The sequence below is a fragment of the Phoxinus phoxinus genome, assembly GCF_949152265.1.
Source record: "Phoxinus phoxinus genome assembly, chromosome: 5".
Classification (NCBI taxonomy): Eukaryota; Metazoa; Chordata; class Actinopteri; order Cypriniformes; family Leuciscidae; genus Phoxinus; species Phoxinus phoxinus.
Window position 1 is genome coordinate 31,026,169 of NC_136880.1, and position 16,488 is coordinate 31,042,656.

General features: G+C 37.2%; 1 protein-coding gene across 3 annotated transcripts in view; it reads right to left on the reverse strand.

The window, feature by feature from the left end:
- dynlt4 (dynein light chain Tctex-type 4) overlaps window positions 1-16,488 on the reverse strand; it is a 44,347-nt gene continuing 27,859 nt past the window's right edge. The window contains exons 1-4 of one of the 3 annotated variants that reach the window (XM_079613185.1): window positions 13,825-13,845; window positions 7,928-7,982; window positions 1,872-1,949; window positions 1-807 (exon numbers count right to left, since the gene is read on the reverse strand). In XM_079613185.1, the coding sequence (XP_079469311.1) occupies window positions 104-796 (693 nt within the window). In that variant the 5' untranslated portion in view covers window positions 797-807; window positions 1,872-1,949; window positions 7,928-7,982; window positions 13,825-13,845 and the 3' untranslated portion in view covers window positions 1-103. Of the gene's footprint in view, window positions 808-1,813; window positions 1,950-7,927; window positions 7,983-13,824; window positions 13,938-16,488 lie in introns of those variants that run through there. The other 2 variants (XM_079613184.1, XM_079613183.1) reach the window with 2 other exon arrangements.

Sequence of the window (16,488 nt, forward strand, 5' to 3'; positions counted from 1 at the left end):
TGCTGTATTTTGTGTAATTATATGAGCAGTATTTATTTTATATCTTTGAATGTTTAAACTCGTGCATTTTGTACACACGAAATAAGAGATGTTGATTTAACTTTCATTCAAAGTACATACCATGTACCATAGCCACAGCAAACAGTGAGTGATTTTGGAAAACAGCAGATGTGTAGTTGTCAGTGTTGGGGTTGATCAGGCCACAGCTGGCCACCCGTATACCTTGTTTATCATTCTGCCCGACCACCACCTGGCACACGAGTTTATATCGTGGCGGATTGACATCTTTTAGCTTACTGAGAACTAGATCTGCTAACATCTGACACAGTTGGCTACAACTGTCAGGACTGTAACTCACACCTTCCAAATAACTATCCAAAGTGGCCTGTAATATCTGCTGGGTCCTGCTGGCGCTGAAGTGGCACCCTGGTTCTGGTCCCATTCTGTAGGTGTTCTCCACATAGACTTCTTGGATGGGTTGGGGAAGGTAGAGTCCAGAGAAGCTCACTCTTCCTCCCTGGTGCCAGCCGGCGAAAGAGAACCGCTTGCCGATGGAGATGTGAGAAGTGCTGACGTTGGGGCTCAGGAACGATGACTCTGACGAGAGACCCGTCATGCCCCTGAGGAACAGGGGTCTGTGGTGGGGCTGGTCCTTAGATTGGTCTTTGGAGCTTCGGCGGGTGGAGATGGAGCCCAGACGTCTCCTTGGCGGCCTTGAGGTACCTGGTTCTGTGGCCAGGGAGCGATTGAACTGGGCTAAAGTCTCCTGTGACAGTGGTAAAGGCTGATTGGCCATGATGAAGAAGTCTGTGAGGAGACAAATCACATTGTATCGATATATAGCCTTGATTTTGAAAAGTGATTTTGAACATTCTTGGGTATTAAAGTGTCAAGATCAGTATCTTGTTCATTATATCTGTAATAAGTCATTGAGGCACAAAAGACATCAGTTCTTGAGAATTACCCATGTAGATGTGAACTTACAGGAAGGTAAACTCTGTAAAAGAGGTCATGCAAGTTCAATGATTGAATTCTTACAGTGTGAGACTAAGGGCCTTTCCCAGTAACACAAACTGAAATTTTACTATAGCTTCCTCAAAGACACAGGTTTCTAAATTAAATAATTTCCTTGATCAAAAAACAACAACATTTATATGGATCTAATTTAAAAGGCATTTGAGATTTAATAGTTATATGACAAACCACTACTCATTTGGCCCTCATAAATCCATTGGTATGGGATGTATGTACTCTTTGTAACTTGTTATTCTTTCTTATAAAGGGTGTCTGGCCAGAGCAGACATCAGGGGGAACTACCAGGATCATTGTCCCAGACCCTGTGACTAGGGGGGACCTACTAAATCAATGTTTATGGGTGTATGGGGGGCTGGGGTCCAACATTACAATTTTGTCCCAGGCCCTATGAATTTGTGTCCAACAAAATCGCTTCAAAAGGTGTTTACAGTAGGCCATTAAAATTATTTTATCTAAATTCTGATCTATTGACACACACACACACACACATTTTTTTGTTTGATATCGAATGTTAGATATCCCCAATAAAATGACACATTTCATGACTGAAATTTTTTTTTATCAAGAGTAGCTATATAAATTTCAATTGTTAATGGTTTATTCGCCCAGACTCAAAGGAATGGTTTTCGAGACACATCTTCTTGAAAACCATGAGTATTGCACCAGGTTTAAGGTGTTTCATGGAAGCCAACCCGAAGAGCTTATTTAAGAGAATGAGGTGCTTTTTAATAGGCTATATGAAACACTTTTTGATCAGCACCGTCAGGGAAGTTCCCACCTGGCTGTACAGTGAAATGTTGTTAGAGTCCCCAGACTGAGTCAAAGGTGTACCACACCTCAGGTTCAGTTCACTGCTCTTCTGCCCTTTCCCATCCACAGTCTTTGCCTCCACACCACTCTGGAGTGATAATAATCTATGTGCAAAAATAGATACACACACCACAATTAATGCTCTACACTCACGTAGAAGAGTTACAGCAAGTAATGAGAGGAGATGAAACATGTGAAAGTACAGGTATGGGTAGAAGAGAGAGTACAAATGAGTCTTTCATTTCTGAGTCACTAGAAAAGAACAGCAAGCTCTACATCCTCACTCAAATAAAATAATTTAATGAGCACATCCTTACCGTCAGCTTCCACACCATGAGCAGCAAGTATGAACAAGGTGAAATCACTCTTGAGTCAGAGATGTTCAGCATGAACTTCAAAGTTACTCATGGAGCACATACATTGTCTTAATTGTGTTACAACATTTAATACAAATATATTTACGTATCAGTGTGATACTTCCTGACATTTAAACATTTTGTCAGAATGGATTAAAATTTTTATTTCAACCTGATAACATTCATCACGTCCTACATATAAAATATGACATATATATTAGGTGTCTCAGAAACCCCAGATGACTTTTAAAAAATCAATTTGATTGTATTTTTTCTGTTTTGTTTTTTGTAAAATTGACACCAAACAGAAACATTGCCACGATACTATATAACAACGTCGTTTCTAAATAATTTCATGCCTAATTTGTGAGGGTTTAAAGCTTCAAAAATGTATGTCAAAGGAATTTAAATAGTTTAGAGGACCATTTTAAAAGAATTTAAAGAGAAAACAATTGGTAAATTTCCAAAATTACTAATATTATTTTTACCTTTACATCACTGGAGTCTCTGAGACCCACAACATAAAAACAGTCAAGTGCAATCTTAAGTGATAATATGACTAAAAAAAAATGTGTTTTACCAAAATGTTTGTTAAGTGTAGAATTCGGTATCGTCACGAATCAATGATGGGTTACCCTAATTTCTTACCCGTTTAGGAGCTCAATAAAATATGATTATTGTCGTATTCCAACGAGGGAGTCTCTTCACAATGTTGTCACTAAGTGGTCCACGCTCACTGTTGCGAGTGCATCTCTAAGCAAAGAGCAATCCCGTAAATTATTGTCAAAATGGGCTACATGGGCAGGCACACAAAACAATGCCCCGCAAGCCAGGCAATCATTCACACGGTGCTTTGAATAACCTGGATGTCTGCCACGAACTTGCTTGTAGTCATGGAAAGCCTTTTATTTCAACTGTCCACTGTAGCCTGATTGGCTTATCAACAATTATGGCCAATGTCCGTCATGGGTAATCAAATTTATTTAGTTTGGTAAATGTTTTGCTATGTTGTTTTTGTACTTCCAATAGTGATATGGAGCTGCATCGCAAATGGACTGATCTCTTGTATTTGAGAGAGAAAAGGTGGTGATCTCTGGTTGCCAGTGGGCTGTATCAGGCAGAACCATCTGTTTCCACTGCAATCAATAGGAAAAGGAGGGCTGCAGTCACATTCAGACACAAGCAGCCCATCAAACGTACCTCTGTGCTGATTCTCTGACTCACTAAACCAATTCCAGCAATGTCAGTCGGCTATTTCAGAAAGAACATCTCAATAAGTCTTGGGAGAATTATCTCAAAGAATATCACTGACAAATACTTTATATCTAATAGAAAATTGTTGTTCATAATCATGAAAATGCGTAATGTCAAACAGACTTTCCACACATGGTCCACCCCAAAATTTGCCCCTCTAATCTTTTTGTTGTTAGTCATGCGAAACATAGGGACATTTGTGAGGAAGTTGGAAATAAATGACAGACGTGCACAGGTCAACAAGTTCTAGCATGCCTGGACATGTCTGGAGATGTATCAATAAACTAGTGGAGCTTGAAAAGTGCTGACAAGCTGAAAAAAAACAAAACAGTGGAGACAGATGAAAAGGCAAGACCTTTGAGAGGGGAAAACCATGGATAAACCGTGTTTTCAGAATGGAGAACTCTCTCTCTTCCATAAATCAAAAAGTAGATCGTCGCAGTACAGTACTGAAACTTTGACTTTTCTGAAGAAAAAGTATAGTGTTTGCCACCAAATGATCACCAGAGTTTTACAATGGTGTTTTGGGTGGTTGCTAGGGTGTTGCTATGTAGTTACTAGGAGTGGCTGTTTTGTGTACCAACCTGCAAGCAGTGTTGATACGCTGTATCCGAAATGTAATACTTCCCTACAGTATGAAAAAGTATGCTAAAAGAGTAGTATACCTGAACACATAGTAGGCCTATTCGAAAAGTCCTCGGATGACCTACTACTTCTGGCGAGATTCTGAAGTGCGCATTCGATGGACACTTTACTATCCCATGAGGCCATGGGAGAGGATTTGTGAATTGAGGTGAAGCGACAAAACTTATGCTGGTAGGTCACATCATGATAATGACAACATGGCCACATGGTATTTCGTCCGGATTACATTCATATTACACACATTCATATAGAATGTACTTTTTTAAAGGTCGCGAAGTAAGTTCAAATTTAAATGTACTATTCAAGTTGTTTTTTTTTATGCGTAAAATAGGGTCTGTGGGAAACATAACTTGACGATAGTTGTACGTTTTGTTCTACAACGTAAACTGCACAAACTCGCACCTTCACTTAAATCTCCTTCAATGAAATATAGAGATTTTTGACCATTTGATGTAGACTTTTTGTTCCACAGAAAGAAAATCTTATACTTATCTTATCCAGATTCAGACCCGAATTTACATTTTGACCTATTATTATTATTATATCAAAGTATTCTGTTTCTCTGCATTATTCATTGAGACCTACACTGATGCATTTTTCATTGACTTTAATCATGGTGTCAGAATAAAAAAATGTCTGAATCACAATTTAATGCACAATGTTTCATACACAAAACAAGTGGATGTGCATGGTATGGCACGAAAATACCTATTTTTTTAAATAAATGAATTAATTAAATTAATAGTTTGATTCAGCAAGGATGGGTTAAACTTATTAAAATTGACAAAAAAACCTGTGACACTGAAGACTGAGGTAATGATGCTGAAAATTCAGCTTTACCATCACAGGAATAAATTACATTTTAAAATATATTAAAATAGAAACGTTATTTTAATTTGTAATTATATTGTACAATATTACTGTTTTTATGTATTTTTGATCAAATAAATGCAGCCATGGTGAGCATAAGAGACTTCTGTCAAAAATATAAAAAAGGTTAAAGGTTAGTCTAATTGTTATTCATCGTCAACTCTGCTAATTTGTTGACTGTGACAAAAGTATGAAATGAAACTTTTTTAAACATCTGACTTTGTCTCATAAATATCCCACAGCTCTCATAACCTGACGTTGTAGTCGTTTGATGTTTTGAGTAAGCCTGCATGAGTAAAAAGTAACAGTAAAAAGCTGGGGCGCATTTCTCACTCTGACTAAGTAGTGTCACCCACTTGCCAGTATTTCCAGAGTAGAACCAGTGAATCACATTCGGGAACCACAACAAAAAAATGGAGTCAGACAGGAGTTTCGTTTCCTTTTGACAGCTTCCTCCATTTCCTGGGCCCAATCCCACTGCGCCCTGCCCCCTCCTGACCCCTGTTCAGCTGGTGGGCTGTGCTGAGAGAGTCACTGCTGAGTAACACAAACTGTGACACTGCTGGCCAGGTGATATCACTCATATGCTCTACAGTAGTGTAAATAAACTGAGAGACCCTTATACAAACACTTCCTGTGAATGAAGGGCTCATCCCTTATTTTTAGGGGCAAACAGGCTTAAGTTACGTCAAAACTATTAAAAGGACAGTTCAGCCAAAACATGAAAAATTCTGTCCTCGTGTTGTTCTAAACCTGTATGACTTCCCATTTCCATATAAATGTTATGGGTCCTTGAACTCCATTGACTTTCATTGTGTGAACAAAAACAGTCAAATCAGTCAATTCTTTAAAATATCAGAACAAAGTCAGGTTTGAAACAACATGAGGGTGAATACATTTCTGGGTGAACTATCCTTTTAACCATGATTTTCTATTTACTGTTGCAAGTTGTGTCGGTGGGCAGGCTATTCTCATAGAGAGCATTTGATTGGACCAAATCTGTGTAGTGCAGGATGAGTCATCAATACTTTTGGTCTGCTTTTCCTATAAGAGAAAGACTGTAAATGCAGATTTCGGAGCATATAAAATTCTTTTCTTTTTGACTCCAACTAATGTCTAAGATGATTTTCGAATGTGTACCCCTGGTAATTCTGTTGTAATAAAAAATATATAAAGTCGAAAATGCTGTTAGTTTAATGTTGTGCATCTTTATTTTTAGAAATCGTGACCTTAGAATTATAAGGTTCTATCTCCGTTTAGGGTAGTTCTGAGATATTGAGCATCAAAGGTTTTACATTCCATCTGGCAAAACTGAGATGGAACATTTTTATTTTATTAATAACTACTAACAAAACATTTTTTTTTTTTCAAAAGTAACACCACACAGGCATTAATAAACACCTAATGGATCAGATTATGTCAAAAACTCAATTTCGACCAAAAGTGGAGATAGAACCTTATAATTCTAAGCTCACAAAATTAAGATTATGTTAATTATACTACCGGTAATTCAAATATTTTTAGACATATTGCCCCCATTTTTTTCCTAAGGCCTCATGGTTGAGAACCACTCCATTTGGGATTTTTAAGGAATTTTTTCAAATAAGGAATAAGGAATTCGTATTTAAGGAAAACCTCATGGTAATCAACACAAAGAGGAAGTGGGCAATAGTGAAAGAGCAGTTGCTGATGTTTAGCGACTGGCTTTAATTATTAACTTCCTCAGTCCCACCACATGGCAAGACTCCGAAGACCAAACAGAGCCTTGTCCGTTGGCTTGTTCAGTGTTTCCTGACAAAAGCAGGGATTGTATGGGCTGTGGGTGATGGGAGACTGTTGTGGACTTCCTCTGGACACCGGCACAGGCCCAGGGCAGGGCTAGATAAGCAGACCTTTGTTTGTTGGACCGTGTTGAAGAATTTTCAGGGAAAGCCCCCTAGTTTGTCTCAGCAAAAAATAATGAGGGCGTATTTGTTTGTGAAAGGGGTCTGCCATTAAACCAGAAACATGTACAACAAAGTTTGAATGAACTGATTCATGCACAATTGGTTGAGTGTAGAATGGCAGCTTCCTTTTCAGTCTGGTTATTCTTTATTGCACATGTGATGAAAGTCACACTGTTGTTGTAAGTCAGATTGTTGTTTGACTTTTAACACGGTTTTCTCAATTTTGGGGTCAGTGCTATCTCCCTAAAAACTGATTTGTTTCACTGCAAAGCTTTGCTTCGACTTTCAAGATCTGATGCGTCAGCAGCATGCAGCTCATTTGACGAAAACATTAACTAATAGGATCAATATTGCAGGAAGGATCTTTCTACAGCAGCCAAGGATGTGGACACCTCTTATTACTCGTTTGTTACTGCCAAAGTTTTCTCTAGGCATTCAGATCAGATTTTGCTATGTTTGCCACACCAAGGGTAAAAACGTAAGCTGATATTATGTCTGGCGTTAATTTGATATATATATATATATATATATATATATATATATATATAATTAGAAATTACTTAAGGAAACATGTCTGTAATTAAAATGTATTCTGCTTAAACCTTTAAATGCTAGAATTTATTTTTTTTAAATGCATTTTGGGTAAATACAAAATTTACTTTTTTTAAATATATTTTGGACAATATAAATATTTAGATGAAAATTAATTTACAAAATGGCCATTAAAAATATGAGCAAATTAAAAGCTATAAACATATTGAAAACATATTTATGTAAATATATTTTCTGATAATCTATATTAACCCCCTTTATAGGCTATATTTATTTATTTATTTATTTATTTGTTTGTTTGTTTACTTGACTTGGTCGTTAACATCCAGCTCAGTTGCAGTATTGAGGAAAAATGTATTTCTCATACGCTGACACAGTCTTATCCATTAATAATCACATGCAACACATGACACATGGACGGCTGATCTTTGCTTAAACTGTTTATTATTAATAACTTACCGTTAGTACGACCCGCTCTCCCTGCTCATTCACCATCTGGACTGGAAATGTATCACTGTGACGCAAATGGAAATTTGACTGGAATTAATACATAGGTAGACTATACAAAATGCTTTTAAAAAATTTATGTTTTTTCCCTTGTCCATGTCCTATGCAAACAATCAAAAGTCTGAGAGATTAATACAAATTAAAGAGGACGAACAAACAGCTTTGAAAGTTTTTAGACTATATTCTCTGGTAAAGTACAACATCTGTCCTTGGCTTTGACTTTAAGCCTTTTCATTCTCACTCTTTCTTTCTTTGAACATTCTCTTTTTACAGGCCCAAATATTATGCCAGACCAATAAGACATTCCAAAGTAACAGATAGGGGGAATTCCCACAACATTCCCTGCTGATTATTATGGCAGCCTGGATCCCAGATGCACCTCGCAGCAGCACTCAAGCCAAAGGCTTGAAGTTTAAGTATAAAAACATCAGTGGATTTATGTATCTCCTACATGTTTAGACAAAGAGATTTACTTCTGGTAGACACGACTTTGTACTTTCCCTTAAAGTACAAAGTTTTTGTTTGACACATTTTATCAGTAAAAAGAATTATATCTTTTTTTGGTGACACAACGCCAAGATTATCATATTGAATTTTTGGAAATATAATCGCATACATTTCTCTAATCAGAAGCATTGACGTCAAGATAATAACACTTTTCCAGTTATTTTAACAGATACATCTTTAAGTCAGCTGATTTCTGTGACATGAAAACTAACATGGAAAAATAAAAATATAGACTAAAATGAATTCAGATAAGCACAACTACCCCATTATCTATACTGTATACATTATATGAGATAACTTTGAAAAAGTGTCTCAATCACCCTGAATTTACACACACACACACACGATCTAACAGACCGAAACCAGCCTTCTGAAAAAATTAATTATAATCTAATTTTTCAAAACTAAGAAATTATTTTAATGGAATGTCACTACTGTCTGGCTACAAAAAAAAAAATACAGAGGTGTTTCTCAAAATCATCTCAGCTTCTCATCCTCTTTCCGAAGGCCGCTGGCTCGGCTCATATGAGACATGTTACTGTTATTAGCTATACACAGTCAGCCAACACTGAGTTGTTCAGAACTAAACTTTTTTGATCCGAAATATGTGGGTGTTTGTGCTTGATTCATTGACAGGGTATTTCAGAGGTGACATTCAAAACAGTAGGTGGTTACGGTTTTCAAGGTGTGCAGAACTGATGACAATGTAATCGAGGGAGACGAGAGCATCACGCACTTCACGCCGGAGCTGAAACAGAAAGAGACTGAGGGGGGCGAGACTGTGGGCGGAGGACAAGTGATTTACTCAGTCAGGAAAACCCATCAGGGGCCTTTCCTAACAATAATAATAAAGAGAAGATGATGAAGAAGAATGTGCACTTAATAAGAGTACGGTAAATCTAAAAAAAACAACTACTTATAGTTTTAAAAGCCTGAAAAAAGACTTTAAAAAACTTAAAAAATATATAAAAACACTGATAGAAATCAATAATTTTAAAATATAATCTTGTTTTCTAAATAATTGTGCTTAAAATGTCGTTCTTTTGTCAGAACGGGACAGCCCCGTGCCTGTCTCTCCAAAAACTCCCCTGCTCTTCAGAGTCATAAACCAGACATCTCTCAACTATCTTCTGCTCGTTTTCCAAGAGTAGAGAGAGAGAGATGGAGTAAAAACAACAACAACAAAAGAGAACAAGAAATCTACTGGGGAATTTATTGTACTTTCTGCTGTTCCAGACTTCTTATGAATAAAGCATTATAAATATTCGGGGATGTTCTGTGTCATGGCTAGCATTATACCTTGAACTTCGTTTTTTTTTTTTTTATCATTAAAAAAATTGTACTGCTGTTGTGCTGTCAAAACCCAAACTAATGTTGATGGCTTATTGGATGTAATTTCCATGAACACAGTGTACTACTATGCATGTTTCATGGGTTTTCCATGTGAATATTTTCCCCTCATTAATTCTACTCCCACATTAGGCTCAGTGTATACAAATGTTTGTATGGGCTGTGTTTGCATGAGAGCGTGTAAGTGCAAAAACCTGTGTGATTGTATCACGCTGATAAGAATCACAAATTAAACCCTGGGGTTATTTATAACACAAATAAACATGCCCACAGTAAACTAATACTGAAACAACAGAACAACCCCTCGGTTTCACACAGTGGAAATGTCCATCCACAGACTGCACTGTCACCACAGTAAACTGAAGAGTGTTACCATACCCTATCGTGACATTTGTGCGTGTGGTGTGCCTCCTGACCTTATAATATCTGTTCCTATAGAGTTTATGTAGCCCTGTTCCACTAAGTTTTTTCAGCAACTAATCAAGATTTTTATTGACTAATCGCGCACCTTTTTTCAGTAAGCATGTTACAACGCATATTATATACATATATTGTGGTCAGAATTAATGGCCTGGTAATATCCCCTGGTAAATCATAAACCCCTGGTAAATCATAAACCCCTGGTAAATAAATATTTATTTCATAATGTGATGGGATGTGGACACCTCTTATTACTCGTTTGTTACTGCCAAAGTTTTCTCTACTAGGCATTCAGATCAGATTTTGCTATGTTTGCCACACCAAGGGTAAAAACATAAGCTGATATTATGTCTGGCGTTAATTTTATTTATATATATATATATATATATATATATATATATATATATATATATATATATATATATATATATATATATATATATATGAAGACTTCAGATGCATATATTTATATATATTTATAGTCAATATTTTTATTGTCTCATTGCGCACCTTACTTTAATTTTTTTTAATAAAAAACAATAAAATTATAATACACAAATTAGTATATATAAATAAAAAAGTTACAATTACATATATATACTGTATAATGCGCTAAATATCAGTGCTTTATGTAATAACAAATAATTAAAGTCAGTATTTATCTTGACTAATCCACCATTTAGGATTTATTTTTTCACCAAGAATGTCACAATTGCCTAATTCACAAAGGATACATGTGATGCTGCTTTTGAATCTGGCCAAAATTAGGTATCTTATAAGAAAGCATAATTGTGCAGCCTAATGTTCTCTGCTATAGACTCTACGTTTAGGAACAGATAATGTGTGGCTGTCTATGCCTACACAGTAAAGCTAGTGGTGTACATTCATTCGAGTAGAAGGCAGGTGGTGTGTCTGCAGTGCTGAGATGACCTTTTCCAGTAGATCAACACAGCGTGCGGACGCTCTGAGGTCCAGAACAGAGTCTTACCACCGAGGGTCGACTGAACAACAAGGATCACTTTGTGTGTTTTTAGGTTATTTTCAAAGTTCTCAGGTGATGTGTGGTGAGAGATATTACTTCAGGGGATTATCTTTGAAATACAAGCGCTCTTAAATCTGGCCAAAAGATAAAATGAGTTTTTATAGGAGTGACAAGTGAAACTCCCTTAATGTCTGTCTGTTGTAAAAACATAAAAATTGGCGGCTCGCCTTGTGAGGGAATGTTATATGGGAGGAAAGATACAGAAGGAATTCAACTTATCTGAGCTATTACTCAGATATATTTTGACTGATCCGTCTGGACTCTCTCTGCATTTTAGCATCGCAACTGTTTATGAGCCATTCCATTGTTGCTCAAGTCTGTAATAGACACACAGCACCTTTATAAAGCTAAATCAATGTCCTTCTCGAATCTACACACTGTGTGCTTTCTCGCCTGGTACATGAGAGGCAGGGGATGTGCTGTGATATGTGAGCGGAGCTGTGATTTTATTCATCCACTGTTTGCATGAGCGCTCTGCTGATGGGAAGGAATCAACAAGATTTCTGTTGAGAGGACACTGTTCCTCCTTAGGATTGCACCCTGAGAAAAAGAGGATCTTATCGGTTAAAAGTACAGATTCAAGACACCACATGAGACACATGACGTGTGAATGATTATCGAGTCATGTTTTTGCGTATCATCATCAACAACAAGATAATTCATGGCTATGTCTATGTGCACAACCCGATCTCTTAAGTTATCATGAGCTACAAAATGACATGGTGGTAATGGGTACTTCATGGATTGCCAATTATTTGGATTGCTTAGATCAGTGCTTTTCAAGACACACAGGTCAAAGGACAACGCCGTCATCCCAGCTAACAAAAGAATGTTCTAAGAATGTTCTAAGAATGTTTTGCTAACATTCCCATTAAAGGTGCACACTCTGAAAAAAAGTGGTTCTTCAGCGGTTCTTTAGCGGTTCTTTTCACCAAGAGTTGTTTCACCCTCTTCTTCAGACTCAGAGTTCACACGGGTTGCCAGATTATGCAATTGACAAAGGAAAGAGACGATCCTTACACTGTAAGTTGATCAGCTAATGTATGTTTGTAATGTTTTTAATGCAGAGGCCTTTTAGGTCGGGTAGAATCTGTGATCTCTGACCCAGTTCGTATGCTGGATTCCAAGGCTGCAGTACGCTGTGTTTTCTGCCAACTGGCAACCCGGGGTGTCGAAATACTATTGGGTAAATTGGCAGCGGGCATGATCACATAGACCAAAACAAAAACAGACATTCTGACACAGAACGCACATTTCAAAATAGAATAAGTGGCTCTAACATTGTTTTTCGGAGTATTTGAAAATGTTTCCTAAATCTCTGCAAACATATTATGGCATTTTTATGCTTAAGTTGGGGACATTTATTTTAATATTTAAGATGCAACAATTTTATTGATCTGTCTGCATTGACACTTTTATATGAGAACTGAACTGAGCTGCACGATGACATCACCGTTTTCTCCAGAGCGGCTATATAAATTAAACAAATTTTAGAACAAAAATGAACCATCACTTAATTTTGACTGTGATGCTATTTTCTTCTAACAAACTTTATTGCATTATCTTTCTGTTATCTCTGAAAAGCTGCTTTGAAACAATCTGTATTTTCAAAAGCGCTATATAAATAAAGGTTACTTGATTTGACTTGACTTACAGTAAAAATAAAAAAATACAGCACCTTTAAGTTATGAACGTGTTATTTCTGAATGTTCTCTGAGCCTTCAAAAAAAATGTTTTCCTTGGTTATGCAGACATTAAGGAAACATTCCATTTGATCATTCAGCAAACATTTTGTGAATGTTAGTGTTGAACGTTCTCTGAACATTCTGAAGCATTCTGAAAATTGGAAAAATGTTAGATCAACATCCAACTGAAACGTTTCAGAAGAAACGTATAAACAATATGAAGGACGTTTTTGTGCTAATGTTTTGAGAAAATTATTAAAGACCAGATAACTGAAGAAAACGTTACAGAGGAACGTTTGTAGAGAACCTTTCCCAGAACGTATAGCCAAAAGTTCTGAGAATGTTCCCTGTCCCATGGGATGGTGGAAGTAGTATGATTAGGAATGTATTCATACACACCTGCATAAGTCAAGAAGTTCTTCATCAAATGCGGTACCTAATATTAAAGCACAAGTATTTGGATGCATCCCCTGGCCAAAATCGATCATCTTGCTGATCAGACATGCACAGGTGCAGCAACCAACCCTTGAAAAATGGAGCATTTCCCACCATGTACTTTGCATTTGCTTCCCGAAGCACCACAGAGCTGCTCTCTGTATTAATCTTGCAACATTATAGCAGCGATTAATCAGGGTACAGTCTGCTGAGGCTGGCAGAGGGGCTTCCCAGTGAGAGAAAGAAAGAGAGAGTGAAAAGTTCTCATTTGCTCATTGTATTTCCAGTCACACATTATCTCCTCATGGCAGCCGCCCCCACCCCCTTCTTTTCTCTTTTTCTCTGTCTTTTCTCTCTCTCTCTCTCCCCTCACATCTGTTTCCTGGGGTGATGTCCATGTTGCTACCTACTTTCCAGAACACATTTGATTCCATCCAGGGGAAACACTGGTGTGCTGGAATGTCCAGGAACCAGGTGCATCAGCGTCCTCTGCTTTTCACATCATAGAGGCTTCCCGATCTCTCTGCCAAAAAAAGAAGGAATAATAATTAGTGTAGGCCCACACACAGTGTTATTAGTGTAAACAGTGCTTGCTACTGCAGAAACGGCTGTATGTACCCGTTAAACATTGCGTTATCATAGACAGATGGTTTGATATACTTCACCACGCTCTGATAACTACTTTCACTTGTTGTTTTGAGGATCGTTTTAATGTTGTTTACCATCCAGGCAGTGTTAGCTGACTGTGAACATTGAATAAAAAATAAAACAGGGAGTCTATTTACGTAATTAAGCATCACTTGTTATCAACCCATCTACGCAGTTAGACGGGACCCCTGTATATAACTGTTCCTGTTGCCATGGGAAACCTCCAAACCTATCATCACATCAAGGATATGATGAGTCATCCACATGCAGATCCATATTTATACTCCGTCACCATGGTAGGTTACGTCCCCACCCCTCTCGCTTTCCATATATGTTCATTAGCCGGATGTAAGATATTATCAGTAATGCAAAAGCACAACTGTGAGTCATGTGGTAACTTTCTTTATGATTCATAAAGAGATTTGTAATATAGCCTACTGCTGTAATTCTTTATACATATTATAGATTATATATAACATCAAAGTTTATTGTTATAGGTCATGGCTCAATATATATATACCGTTCAAAAGTTTGTCGGTACGATTTTTTACGTTTTTCAGCTCACCATGGCTCCATTTATTTTATCAAAATACAGTAAAAAACAGTAATATTGTGAAATATTATTACAATTTAAAGCAACTGGTTTCTATTTAAATGTAGTTTTAGGATTTTTTAATGAATAGAAAGTTCAAAGGCAGCAGTAAACAGCATTTATTTAAAAAAAAGTATCATCTAAAAGTCTTTACTGTCACTTTTGATCAATTTAATGCATCTTTGTTGAATAAAACCATGAATTTCTTTAAAATAATTCACAGTTCAGTTTTTAATTGACATGGCAAACAAATAAAAAAAATAACATTGACTTTATATACACATTATTTAAAACAAAATAATATTGTAAAATATTGGGGGAAAATGTGAAAATTAACCTAAAAATGTGTTGTAACATTTAAATGATTTTATTGAAGTAAAAAATATTAACATCACTGAAGCAACCTAAATGTATTGGTTAAACCAACAAAACTTAATTTAATTCACAGATGCCGGTAACAACTGCAGGTTTAAAAGTAAATAAAATAAAATAAAATAAACAAACAAATGTTATTATATACAAAAAAAAAATGTTTCCATGTTTTTTTTTCCATGTAATTGTACATCCATTCAAATGCTATGGTAAACACAATGCCAACCAGTAGACACAAAATAGAAGAACAGAATAGAAAACCAAGAGGTTCTTAGATAATGTGGCTGAAACAAAATACAGTGCAATTATGTTTCTAAATCACTGGTCTCTTTGAGCAGAGGGTAATGCTGTTTTGGTGGCAGACACACAGGGTGATTTCCCATGCTGTGTGAGAGACGAATGTAAACAGTGGGGTGAGAGGGCTGACACCATGGGTGTCTGAGAGTGTTTTCCTAAGCCCAGTCTCTCCTAGCTTTACAGCACGTAGGTGTGAGATGCTGTACAGTTAATAGCACCCTTCGAGTGAAATAGCGCACCATGCAAGCTTCACACACAGGCAGCTGACACCTTTCTAAACACTGCACAGGCTCGTAAAGGCCTATTTCTCTGTGTGCGTCAGCAGGAGGGAAGACTTCATCATCTTGACTGGCTGTAATATAGATTCCACATGGAATGTCAAAACGGCTCCGGCCCTGTTCCTCAACCACACATCAAAGTAAAGAAGAGAGTTCATGAGCTCAAGATGTCTAATAGTGGATATTCTAAACTTTGACCATTGAGTATAAATGCTGAGGGTACAGTCGTTCAGAACTCAAGATAGTCCTTGCATTCATTCATTAGCAGATCGTTGAAGGTTACAGAATGGTGCAAAGGCACTCTGTCATGGTCAAGTGATTCAGAGAGTAAACAAATATAAGAGGTGTTTTCAGGGAAACTCAAAGAGACTTTGGGAATGGTCCCACATGTGATGCATGGGTGTTAGGGACACCAAACCGACGCCAGAGAACTAGTGCTGATGAATGCCGACTGTGTCACCTCGCATCGCCTGGGTCGGGGCAACAAAGCTGCACTTGAACACACCGAGAGAACTACAGCCGACTGTCAGCTAGCATGCGCGTTCTGCGCCGGCGTGTAAATGTCTTTCTGCAGATATATTCTTCTATATTCGTCATTCAAAAAGGGAAACCGACGCTGCAGGCTGCAGATAGGCTACACAAACCGTAAACAAAGCAGTGCGTGCTTACCGTTTTGAATATCAATCCTACTAAACGCTTTCTTTAATCCACTCCGCTCATGTTAATATTGAAGTATTCGCCAAGGAACACTCAGGTAAGTTAGAACAGCCTTCTATCTGTACCGTTTTGACCTCTTTGCTCGCTGTTTTGCTATTATTTTCGTATTAGTCTTGTTCACTTTGCTGAACAGCTAATTAGAGTTGTCTCTCTCACCGACGGCCGACGCA